Below are 13,214 nucleotides of genomic sequence, written 5' to 3'. Positions count from 1 at the left end.
GTTGGCATTCTTACATCAAATTTATTTTGAAAAAGCAGACTAGTAGCTGGTGATGGACTGTGTTGTCTACAATCCACAACAAGAGAGCTTCTGCACTAGAATTTCCCCACATTAAATTACTGAAATAATGTGGCTGTGATCTGATCTGGTTTTGGATGTTATTAGGGGTGGGGGGAAAGGAATAGAAATAAATTCAACATTACGTTGTTGTTTAAAAGTATTTTTTTTCTTCTTAGTTCAGTACCAAACAGTGGATTAACAAATCAGCAAGATTATGTAGCCGCAAAGCGTGTTAAACAAGACAGTTTCATAACTGCTAAACCTTTGAGGGTTTCTAAAACAGGTAAGTGTCCAAGCTACAATTTTTTGTACTCAGATATCCAAAGATTGAAGTCCAACTTTTACTGTTTGTCATGTTTTTGTAGTCCATAGCTACATTAATGAATGGTTAGCATATGTCCACTCAGTTATTTTAAAAAAATGAATAGGTCTTCATAGAGACTCTAATTCAATGCATGAAACCCTTGAATTCCATGACTTGAATGACCATCATGTAATTTGGGGGAAGGGGTATAATGATCAGAACCATAGTACGGGAGTCTTAACTGATCAAAGATCTCCATCCAACCCTGAACTTTTCCAGTCAGGGAGGGTACCTGTGTTGTGCCAGTCTCCACTTATTTGCCTTAAAAGTAGGGTGGGTTGGGGGGGGGATTCACTTTCAGTTGAGGAAATGGCAGTATCAAAGACCCAACCACCCTAGCAAGGCATATCCTGGGACAGTTTGAAAATTCAGGAAAGCCATCCTGGGAGTAGCTGTGCTATAACTGCTGCTACTATGAAGTTTTTAGATTGCCTGCATTTCTATCACATTTGCATTGATTACAGTAACAGTAAGAGCTAGTGATAAGGGGGCAAAAAAAGTTTCCATGGCTATATTTTTCTGTGGAAAAATTTCTCTCCCACATATGTAAATATAATCTACTTATCAGGGCTGTTATGCTGCAACTCAATCATGTTAAATGGGTTAAATGAGGGATAGGAAACAGTGCTTGTACATGATGCAGTCTTGTACATAGTATATTTGCCTTCTTAAATCTGCAGTATTTACTTATGTATTAACATTTGCATCAGAAGATTGTCCAGTTGAAATTTTCCCAGAAAACCCACATCATTGGTCAATGCTCATATACACTAGCTGGCCTTAAACAATTGCCTCTTGTTAGCTCTCGTACTTTTAAACCAAAACAAATGTTCAAATGACTCATTTGTGAAATGTTATATGTAGTGTCTCCCAAGCTAACAGAAGATGAATGAAGTTTTATCAGTACTCCAATGCTGTCTTCATGTTAATTATTTGTACTAAATGTTGGGTAATAAAGAATACCAGTGTCAATTACTATAATTGTATTGTTAAAAAATCATGCAGCTGAATGCCTAATTTAGAAGCTGCAGTGCCATTAGACATGCTTAGAATCTCAAAAAGCATAAATATTCCAAGACTGTGTTTCTGGAAGTTAAAAAAAAATGTGGCCCAATCCCAGTTATGATATAGTGTGGCCAATTGGAAATCATTTCCATGTAACTCTGGAAAATACAGTTCCCCCTCAGAGGTTGTCGGACATCTCTGTGGGTTATTCCTACTGTTCCTTCAGGGAGGCAGGAACACTTTTTCCACCTTCCTGTTGGCGCCTTCGGAATAACCCCGCCCTCAGTTGTGTTTTGTTCCTGCCTCTACAGGGAGCAGCAGCACAAGGCTAGGCTCAGCCTTTTTTCTCTGTTTCTTCTTCTCATTTTCCCTTCCATATCTTCTCTTTTCCATATCTATTTTATCCCTCCCTTCCTTCTGCCTTTTGCTGGCCAAAGACAACTGAGGGAACTTGTCTGGGTCGTTTAGAATGGCCTGTAGTAGGGACGGTTTCCTATCGGACGAGGAGGGAGAGTCGCGCGCCGCGCTTCTAGCAGCGCCGAGTCACGTCGAAGGAGCCGACCTGCCTTCGCGGCTTGTTCGCGCCCTTCCCGACGCGGCCGCAGACGATTCAGCTGCCAGTGCCAAGAAACGGTGCCTAATGGAGGCCCCGGCTACGTTCCTCGGGGTGGCAGCAAACAGCGGCGGCCATTTTGGAAGTGCGGAGCGTAGCTCTCAGACCTTCCAACCCCCAAGAGCAGGCACTCCGGAGGCTCGGAACTACCTGCAACCGCACATCGAAGGCTTCCAGGACGGGGGTAATGTACAAATGGGCAACCCTCTGAACCCAGAGGCTATGCTTTTTATTAGAAGAGCTATGCAGGAGGAAATGGGCTCCTTTTGCGCCCGTATGGGGCTTCTCCCTCAAGGACCAACCTTTCCTTCAGATCCTCCCCGCTCTTTCTCCTGGCCCACCAAGGCAGCGCGAAAGGCCCCAGTGCAGTCTTCCCAGTCCTTATCCTTTGAGCCTGAGTCTATAGCATCTGGCTCTGACCAGGAAGACAGGGAAGAGGGGGAATGTTTCTCTGAGGAGGAACAGGAGGAGGTTAAAATTCCTGAGCAGGCTAGTCGTTTCTTCCGTCAGGAAGATTACCAGTATCTTCTTCGTGGTCTCTGTGCATCACACTGATGGGATATAGGCACCCGCGCCGATCTCGATCGGTATTCTTGAAAGCTGCGGATTTCCGTGCCCCAGGTCCAGTGCGCATGCGCCGAAGCCCCACCGCGCATGCTCACAGGGACCGGAGCGGACATCCTGCCAGTTCTCTTCTGACCGCCGCTTGGATCAGTCGATCTCGCGTCACGGTCGGTAAAACCCTTTTTTTCTTGGAAGTTGCAATCGCTACTACTCGAACTTAATAGACTTTATACTAACACAACAGTCTTTTTAAAGACTCAGGAGCGGGGAAGCGGGGAAAATTTTTTCGGACTTTTTCCCTCATCCTCCCTTTTTCCCGCCAACCCCCCCTCCCCCCCCAACCGCATGGAAAAGCGGTGGGGCTTTTTCAAAAGGTGCAAGAATTGCGGTAGCAAAATCGCCCCTCCAGACGGGCACGCTCTTTGCCTTTTTTGCTTGGGGGAGACGCACATCCCTGACGCGTGTGCGCACTGTGCTAAATTTTCCCGCCAGACGAAGAAGAATCGCGCGGGTCGTTTAGCAGCAGCGCTGATGGAGAAAGCGCTATCGCCCAAGAAAATGTCGGCGGCAATGCACAAGCCGTTGACATCGGAGTCGGGCGACATCGATAAATCCCCCTCTGACGCCGATCGCCCCACTAAAACGGGCTCGGCATCTAAGTCCGACTCCTCCACTCCTGCAAAACGGCCAAGGGAGGAGAAGGGACTTCAGCCGGAAGCGAAGAAGAAGAAAAAGTTGGACAAACATCGATCGTCCGCAACTTCGCTCCCGACATCACCGGAATCGGCGACGAGAGTACCACCTCTGAAGCTCCTCGCTTCACCACGCCGCCGTTTAAGCCCCCCGGTACTGGCATCGATGTCAACGCAGATCGCCATTTCTTCAGACTCGGATCGCGACCTAGATCTGACGCAACGGTCAGGGACGGAGGGCAGTCCACCAGAAATACATACCGTGGAAGACACCGTCCGATCCCGAACACCGCCCGAGACCCCTCGGTCAGCCCCGTTCACCGTCGGGTCCGAAGCCCGGAAAGGGATCGATCCACCACACCTAGTCGTGGGAGCCTCGGGCGTGACCATTCAGACAGCCCTCTCGTAGAGACCAGCATAGCACTCGGCGTTGTCATCGGTCCCGAGATTCGGAAGAGAGATCCCTCAATAGAGATCACTCCCCGCTTCGGAGACCACCGCCACCAATGTCCTGGGACCAGAGACAGTGGCAATACTTGTATGGGTCTTGCCCTATGCCTTCTATGTTTCCATGGTTTCCTGCTAAACACTTAGATTGGGACCAGCAGTCCGAAGCCTCGGTTAGATCCCGGACCTCGTATCGACCCCGACACGTGCCATCAGCGTCGGTATCTAAACCACTGAGTACAACACCTACAAGGAGACAAAAGACCCCCCCCCACGCGCCCGGAGCGTCGGAGGACACCGGAGTCACCAAGAGCTCCAGAGACCCCTAAACATTCCTCCGAACACTCAGAATCAGGTGAAGGCTCACACGGATCGGAGGAGGGCTCCATCCGGGAAGAACAGAACATCTCCTCCCCGGATGAGCCAGCGCCATCGAATAAGGTGGGCGAAGAACTGCCCATATCCCCCTCTGAGGACCTAAAATCCTATGGGGATCTAATAAAACGTATGGCACAAACCCTATCGCTCCCGACAGTCCAACCAAAGCCGGTAGTTACCGACAACGTATTCGACGTCGTACAACTTGACACCTCGACGGCCGTCGCCTTACCTCTCATGACAGTCATGCTCCATACCACAAAATCTTCTTGGGACAAACCAGCTTCAACACCAATAAGCTCCCGAAGGCTGGACCACATGTATCGAGTCCAGGAGTCCACAGCGGAGTTCCTATTTAATCACCCAAGACGAAACTCGGTAGTTGTAGCCTCGTCTTCAAAGGCTAGAAAGACACACGCTTCTCCACCAGACAAAGAGGGGAAGAAGTTGGACAATTTAGGCAGGAGATTCTACACAGCTGGTTCGATAGGAGTGAAGGTGGCGAATTATGGAGCATGTATGGGCCGTTATCAATACGCCCTATGGGATCAATTATCGACCCTACCAGACCTGTCAGAACAAGCCAAACAGGCACTAAAAAAGATTCAAAGGGAAGGCATAGCGCTTGCTAAACAGCAGATTAATACCGCCAAGCACGCAGGTGACATTTCCGCAAAGACACTCGCCTCAGCAATTACCTTAAGGCGTCACTCTTGGCTAAGATCGACAGCATTGCAGCCAGATACTCAATCCTATGTCGAAGATCTCCCCTTTGATGGAAGTGGATTGTTCAGCTCCAACACAGATTCTGTGCTGCAAGAGATGGATAAAAGCATCAGAACATCTCGCAATGTGGGAGTTCCCATCTCGTCTAGATCCCAAGGAAAACGTACCTGGAACAAACCGTGGAACAAGAAACCGTTCCCCAAACAGCCCACCGAACAACAATGGAGACCTAAAGGTTCCACAACCTATTCCAAACCTCCTTACAATCCCAAGTCGAAGTACTCACCGACTTCCTCACAACCAACCAGACAGAAGGGGAACAGATCATCTAAACAGGGTCTTTGACTGCCCTTCCCCCTGTTTCCCCCCCTCCCCTTTGGACCCGGACCATACCAGACTTTTCCCATATTCCCAGGCATGGTCCACAATCACTACGGACAAATGGGTCTTGTCGATAATCCGGACGGGTTATCAAATAGAATTCAGAGAAAACCCGACAGTCCCCACTGTCATTCACACCAGGGCATCCCTCACTCTGCAGGCAGAGGTCCAATCCCTCCTCAAGAAAGACGCAATCGAACAAGTGCCAATCAGCCAGATTGGACAAGGTTTCTACTCCCGATATTTCACCATTCCCAAAAAAGATGGGGGCCTTCGACCCATTATGGATCTCCGAGACCTGAATCATTTCATACCGATACAAAAATTCAGAATGATCTCCCTGCAAAACATTTTACCCCTACTGAACCAGGGAGATTGGATGGCAACCCTGGACCTGCAGGATGCCTACTTCCATGTAACCATACGTCAAGAAGACAGGAAGTTCCTCAGGTTCTCTATTGGTGGGGCTTCGGTGCATGCGCACTGGACCTGGGGCGCGGAAATCCGCAGCTTTCAAGAATACCGATCGAGATCGGCGCGGGCGCCTATATCCCATCAGTGTGACTGCACAGATGACCACTCGAAGATCATCAGTTACAGGTAGGAAACCTGTTTTTCTCCTAGCCAAAACGCTTTCAGCATTAGAAATTGAGGAGGGGCCTATTGATGAGGAAGCCAAGGTAGCTAAATCTAAGAAGTTTAAGTCAAGAACCAGCGGAAATTCTGAGTTCTTGCCCAGGGGGAAACTTCTGAACAAGTCTTCCCTTTTCCAGAATACTTTGAAAAGCAGGTTAGAGCAGAATGGGAAAAGCCAGCTTCCCTTAAGCAGTTTCCTCACTTAGTAAAGAAGTTATATGCACTGCCTGCCTATACCAATGAGTTGTTACAAGCTCCAACTGTGGACGGCCCAGTAGCAGCTCTACAATCCTCGGGACTGGTTTCAGAGGACGGCCAGGGTTCTCTTAGAGATCCTTTGGACAAAAAAGCTGAGGCGACCTTGAAAAGATTGTACAAATCTGTGGCCATGATAGTCAAGGCGTCCTCTGCGTCCTCCCTGGTCTCCAGGGCGTCCATTGTTTGGGTACGTAAGTTACTCCAGATGTTACCAGAGGACAACAGACGTATGTTAGAGGGCGCCTCACGCATTCTTAAGGCAGTGTCATTCACAGCTGACGCAACCTTAGATATACTGACCTTTGCCTCCAAGACAATGGCTTCCACTACTGTGGCCAGACGCCTTCTGTGGCTTAGGGCTTGGCAAGCTGACTTTCTCTCTAAGTCTACAGTGGCAGCTTACCCTTTTCAGGGGGATCGTCTCTTCGGGGATGCTTTGGACAAGATCCTAGTAGAGACTAGGGATAAAAAGAAGGCCATGCCCAAATCCATTCAGAGGAATGAAAAGAGGGGCCCCCAGTCCTTTTGGACCCAACATTCCTTGGCCAGATATCGTTCTGAATCAAAAAAGTTTAATTGGGAAATGCCAAAGAATTCCTTCAAAAGAGGTTCATTCGGCTCCAAATTCAATCGTAATAACTTCTCCAAAATGGACAAGCCTGACAGAGAGGCCAAGTCCAAGCAGGCATGACTACAATCACTTACCGGTGGGAGCTCGACTACTCCACTTTGCAGAAACCTGGGAGGCCTCTCAGGCAGACCAATGGTCTTTAGAAATTGTACAAGAGGGGTATTCAATAGAGTTCCACCGCATTCCACCAGACAGATTTGTCAGATCACCTACCCCCAAGCAGGAGCACAAGCTTCTCATCACCACAAAAGCAATACAGCATCTTATCGACATTCGAGCAGTCAAACCGGTCCCAAGGTTGGAGAGGGGGAAAGGGGTGTATTCCATCCTTTTCACCATACCCAAGAAGAATGTTGACTGGAGGGCCATCTTGGATCTCAAGTTTCTAAATCGCTACGTCAAAGTACGTCACTTCAGAATGGAAACTTTGAGGTTCATTATGGACTCTCTCTTGACAGGGGAGTACCTCACTTCCATAGACCTGACCGAAGCTTATCTTCACATACCTATCCACCCTTCTCACCGTCGATTTCTAAGGTTCGTGGTACTGAATCAACACTACCAATACAGGGCCTTACCTTTCGGCCTGTCAACAGCGCCCAGAGTTTTTTTCCAAAATGTTAATACATCCGATAGCCCAGCTGAGGAAGCAGGGAATTCACATTCAGCCCTATCTGGACAACCTCTTGGTCAGATCCAACAGCAAGGAGAAATCTCTTCGGGGTACAACTCTGGCCATTCAGTGTCTTCAGTCACACGGATTCCTGGTGAACACAGAAAAGAGTTCACTTCAGCCGAGCCAGAGGTTGGAACATCTAGGTGCAATGATCGACTCCACCTGCAATTCGCTATTTCTACCTCTGTCCAAGGCCAGGGCCATCAAGGATTTGGCTACCAGGGTCATCCAGAGCAAATCATCATCACTGATGTTGCTTGCCAAACTAATGGGACTTTTGATATCGACCATAGACATGGTTCAATGGGCCAGATTCCATTCCAGACCTCTTCAATTGTTCCTACGACCATTTCAACTTCAGATAATGGAGAGAAAGGTCATAAATCTGATAATTCCGTTAACAGTCAAGAGGAGTTTGCAATGGTGGACGGACTTGTCTCATCTTCGCCAGGGCAAATTATTCCATCCTCCCTCATCCCTAGAGCTGTTCACAGATGCCGGGCTGGGGGGCCTCTCTTCAGGACAAACCAGTCCAAGGCAGGTGGTCACAACCCGAGAGTCTGCTTCCCATCAATCTTCTGGAAATCAGAGCCATACGTCTAGCTCTGGTGGCCTTCAGGACCCAATTGCTCCAGAAGCATGTGCTCGTCAGAACGGACAACATCACGGCCAAGGCATATCTGAACAACCAGGGGGGCTCCAGATCTTCGCAGTTCTGACATGGGCAGAAAAGAATCTGGCCTCTCTAAGGGCGGAACACATCAGAGGCCAGGACAACATACAGGCAGACTGGTTAAGCAGACAGGAAATCTGTGAGGGCGAGTGGGCCCTCAGCTCAGACATATTCGATCTCATATGCCAGCGTTGGGGTCAACCAGAGGTGGATCTTTTCGCTTCAGACACAAACTCCCAGCTACCAAGGTACTTCTCCCTAAGAGGCGGAGGACATCTTGGGTGTTTTCCCACCGTCCAATCAGGGAGGCAGGAATCTAAAAGATCTTCCCCTTCCTGTGGCTGTGGGAACCACCCCTCAGTTCTGTTCCTGCCTCAACAGGGAGAGCAAGTGTTTACAATAGGCTCCTATTCTTTTTCTTGGAAAGTGGACTAATTTTTTAAAAAGAAACTTTCCTCAGATCCTTTTCTTCTCCTTCCTAACCTAATCTAATTATTCTCCTTCCTAGCCTAATCTAATTATTCTACCTCGCCCCTTGTCTGAATCCTGCAGTCTTTGTTCTTCACTCACCAGCTCTTCTCCTTTTCGCTGCTTCTCCCCCCCCCCTCCTTCCATTGCCCGGAAACCGCGAGCGAGGGCAAGCCGCGGCGCGAAGAGAGGCCAGATGGCATGTCGGGGGAGAGATCCTTTTTAGATGACGACTCGGCGCCCGACGCATCGCGCGGGGCCGAAAGGGCTTGCCTCAGCTGCCGGCAACGTGCCCTGTAGGGGCAGAAGAAAAGAGGAAAGGAAGCGGCGCTGGTCTTATTCTGCAGCGGAGGAGGCTTCCTCAGAGCTGCATTCCGGCCATGACGGCCATTTTGAGCGCCACAAAAAGGCGCGAAAGGAAGCGGGCCGACAGCCGCCAGTGGCGGGGGACGATGGATGCCAATCTCCAGGCGGGAGACCCCAGCGCCTTCAATGACCAGCCAACTCAGGAAGCTCCGCAGACCTACCAGCCCCAGAGGGGCTCTGGTAACGTACCCACCATGGGGCCCTCTTTGTTTGCAGAATTTTTAAACTCCATAAAACAGACTGTGGGTGCAGCAGTTCTGGCAGCCACCCACAAGAGACCAAGGTCCCCTAGCCATGCTTCCTCCTCCAGATCCCCATCTCCCAAGAGATCCAGGGGGCATTCTAAGGCTCCAAGGGGTTCTTCAGCCAGTGATTTCCGGGAGGGTGAGAGGCTCCCATATGAAGCTCTGTCGGAGGAGTCTTATGGGGAAGAACGGGAGGAGGGCGAATTCCTCTCAGAGGAAGAAATAGAGAGCACTACTGTGCCAGAACCCTCCTCACGTCTTTTCAAACCAGAGGAGTTTCAATCTCTTCTCCCCAAAGTGCTAGCTGCACTGGACCTTCAGGGGTTTCCTGAAGAACAGGAAACAACTAGTTCCCTGACTAACCCCAAAAATAAGCCCAAGGGAAACGCAGAGTTCTTTCCGAGGTACCGTGCGTCGGACAACGTCTTCCCCTTCCCAGAATTCTTTGAACACCATTTAAAAGCAGAATGGGCCAAGCCAAGCGTCAGCAGGCAGGTTCCCAATTCCGTCAAGAAATTGTATGAGCTTCCCTCCTTTGCTAACGATATGTTACAGGTACCCCTGGTAGATGCTCCCGTGGCAGCCCTACAGTCCCAGGGGTTGCTAGCTGAGGACGGTCAGGGCTCAGTCCGTGACAGTTGGGATAGGAAAATAGACCTGGCCTTGAGGAGGAGCCATGAGGCCACAGCCCTGGCCATCAAGGCAACTACCGCTACTTCTATTGTGGCTAGAGCAGCAATAGTGTGGGTCAGACGCTTAGCACAACTCGTACCAGACACGGATAAGAGAATTCTGGAGGGCACCAGCAGGCTCATGCGGGCAGCAGAGTTCTCAGCGGACGCCTCCCTGGACTCTCTTTCGTTTTCAGCCAGGGCGATGGCAGCTAACACTGTCGCGAGAAGGGGCTTATGGCTGAGAGCGTGGCCAGCCGACAATCACTCAAAATCCATTGTGTCAGGCTATCCTTTTCAAGGAGAGAAGCTATTCGGGGACTCACTGGAAAAGATCCTGGTGGAAACGCGAGACAAAAAGAAAGCAATGCCAAAGTTTCTGAGACGCCCCGACAGACGGGGGTTCGGCTCTAGTTCCTTTCGTACCGCGGCCAGCTTCTCCAAGCCTAAACAAGAATACAGAAGACAATCCTGGAGTCAACCCAAGCAAACTTTTCGCAAGAACTTCTCCAACCCCCGATTCCAGAGGAACCAGCCCAACCGATCGGACAAGTTTGAGAAGGGCCCCAAGCCCAGCAAGGCATGACTGGGAACACATCCCAGTAGGGGGCCGCTTGCTTCACTTCCATCAAGCCTGGAGGGAGTCACGGGCGGACTCATGGACTCTGGACATTGTTTCTCGGGGCTACCCGATAGAATTCAAGCGCTCACCCCCAGACCGCTTTATCATTTCTCCTCTTCGCTCGAACCCCGGTCGGAGGGATGTTACCCTCAGGGCTATAGACCACCTCCTAGAGATCGCAGCTATAGAACAAGTTCCCTTGAATCAGAGATATCAAGGTGTCTATTCGATCTTCTTCACAGTGCCCAAAAGGAACGGGGACTGGAGGGCGATACTGGACTTAAAATTCCTGAACAAGAACATCAAACTTCGGCACTTCAGAATGGAGTCCATCAGGTCCATTACAGAAGCCCTACATCACCAAGATTACATGGCATCACTGGATCTAACGGAGGCTTATTTGCATATTCCGATCCTACCCGCGCATCGCACATTCCTTCGTTTCTGCGTGAACATATCACACTACCAATTCAGGGCCCTTCCGTTCGGCCTGGCTACGGCACCGCGGGTGTTCACCAAAGTCCTGGTGAATCCGATAGCCCACCTCAGACAGAGGGGAATCCACGTGCACCCCTACCTCAACGACCTGTTGGTGAGATCCTCGTCGAGGAGGGAAGCGGAATTGGACGTCCAGCACACTGTCAATTGCCTTCAACAGCACGGGTTCTTAATAAACCTATCCAAAAGCCAACTGCATCCGACCCAGAGACTGGAACATTTGGGCATGATAATCGACACCAACTTGAACTCCATATTCCTTCCGGAGGACAAGATTTCAAAGACCAAGACCCTGGTACAGCAGGTGATTCAGGGATCATCATCAACGTTCCTGACACTAGCAAGGCTCATGGGTCTCCTGATCTCGAATCTCGAGGCGTTACAGTGGGGTCGCCATCACACCAGACAGTTGCAAATGTTTCTACGACCCTATCAACTCCGCATCATGGAGAGATGTGCCATCTCACTGACGGTTCCGATGAAGGTCAAGGAGAGTCTTCTGTGGTGGACCAAGACCAACAATCTTCGACAGGGAAGAATCTACGCCGCAGAGAGAGAGCTACAACTGTTCTCAGACGCCAGCCTCTCAGGTTGGGGGGCTACTCTCAACGAGGTTCCCACACAGGGCCTGTGGTCAGCCAAGGAGTCGACTCTTCCAATCAACCTTCTGGAGCTCCGGGCCATACGATTGGCGCTACTCTACTTTCAGGTCCAGGTATCGGGACAGCACATGCTAGTGCGAACGGACAATATAGCGGCGAAAGCCTACTTAAACAATCAAGGGGGGTCCAGGTCCAGTTCCCTCCACAAGGAGGCTGCGAAGTTATTCGAATGGGCGGAACTCCATCTAAAATCAATAAGAGCGGAGCACATCAAGGGGGCCTGCAATGTCCAAGCAGACTGGCTCAGTCGGGAGAGCATTTAAGCGGGGGAGTGGTCGCTCAACAGGGCTTTGTTTCTGAAGATAGTGGACCATTTTGGTCCACCTTCACTGGATCTCTTTGCGTCTCACCAGAATCACCAGCTCCCTCGGTTCTTCACGAGGTACTACCACTGCCGGGCGGAGGCCACAGACGCCTTAACATCTCCATGGCCGCAGGACCTCCTATACGCCTTTCCCCCGATACCGGTCATTCCCAAGTTGCTCAGGAAGATCAGCCTGCTGGGGGCCGAGGTCATACTAGTTGCACCCTGGTGGCCTCGTCATCCTTGGTTCTCTTCAATTCAGCAGATGTCGGTAGAAGAACCTCTCCACCTGCCAGTTCAACCAGACATGCTATTGCAGGGACCAGTATGGCACCCCCATCCCGAATGGCTGAGTCTGACCGTGTGGAAGTTGAGAGGAGATCACTGCTAGACCTAGGCTATTCTAGCGATGTGACCAATACAATTCTAGCTTCCAGAAGAGAATCCACCACACGGATCTATAACGCATCTTGGAAGGCCTTCCACAGGTGGTGTAGGAGAAAACAGGTGGACCCGCTACAGCCTACGGTCCCTAGGATCCTACAATTTCTTCAAGACGGCTTCCGATCCAGACTGAAACCAGCTACCCTCAGACGACAGGTCGCGGCCCTGGCATCAGTACTCCAACAGGTAGATGGCGTACATCTGCCATCTCACCCACACCTCCGGCGGTTCCTTAGAGGAGCTTCCTTGAGCTCACCACAAACGCACCGCTTTCCCACTTGGCGACTGAACACAGTGCTCTCGGCTCTAACCAATCCACCCTTCGAACCGTTAATGTCCGTACCATTAAGGATAATGCGCATGAAGACGATTTTCCTGGTGGCAATAACCTCGGCCAGGAGGATCTCCGAAATCGGTGGGCTGTCGGTCAGGAAGGAGCTTTGCGTATTTCATAAGGACAAGGTCGTTCTTTATCCGGATCCCACTTTCCGCCCGAAGATTTCCTCTAGATTCCACCAGAGCCAGGAGATCAACCTACCATCGTTTTGTCCAGATCCCAAGCACCCGAAGGAGCGCACGTGGCATACCTTGGACGTGCGCAGGGCAATCAAGATTTACTTGATCAGGACTGAGACATTGCGTAAATCTGACGCCATGTTTGTCAACGTGGCAGAACCCAGAATGGGACAGAAGATGTCCAAGTCTGCCATCAGTTATGCAATCACGCAGTGCATAACGGAGGCGTACAAGGTGTTACATCTCAAAGTTCCACAAGGAATCACGGCACATTCGACCAGAAGTTCAGCTGCCAACGCGGCCTTCAATAAGAA

The 13,214-nt window shown here is 50.3% G+C and overlaps 1 protein-coding gene across 1 annotated transcript in view; it reads left to right on the top strand.

Moving 5' to 3' along the window:
* KIF18A (kinesin family member 18A) overlaps positions 1-13,214 on the top strand; it is a 110,270-nt gene that overhangs the window by 83,277 nt on the left and 13,779 nt on the right. The window contains exon 16 of the mRNA XM_060261318.1: positions 237-343. Coding sequence (XP_060117301.1) covers positions 237-343 — 107 coding nt within the window. The remainder of the gene's footprint in view (positions 1-236; positions 344-13,214) is intronic.

The sequence above is a fragment of the Heteronotia binoei genome, chromosome 21, assembly GCF_032191835.1.
Source record: "Heteronotia binoei isolate CCM8104 ecotype False Entrance Well chromosome 21, APGP_CSIRO_Hbin_v1, whole genome shotgun sequence".
Taxonomy (NCBI): domain Eukaryota; kingdom Metazoa; phylum Chordata; class Lepidosauria; order Squamata; family Gekkonidae; genus Heteronotia; species Heteronotia binoei.
The sequence above is the reverse complement of the archived record's forward strand: the minus strand, read 5'-3'. Positions and strand labels throughout refer to the sequence as shown.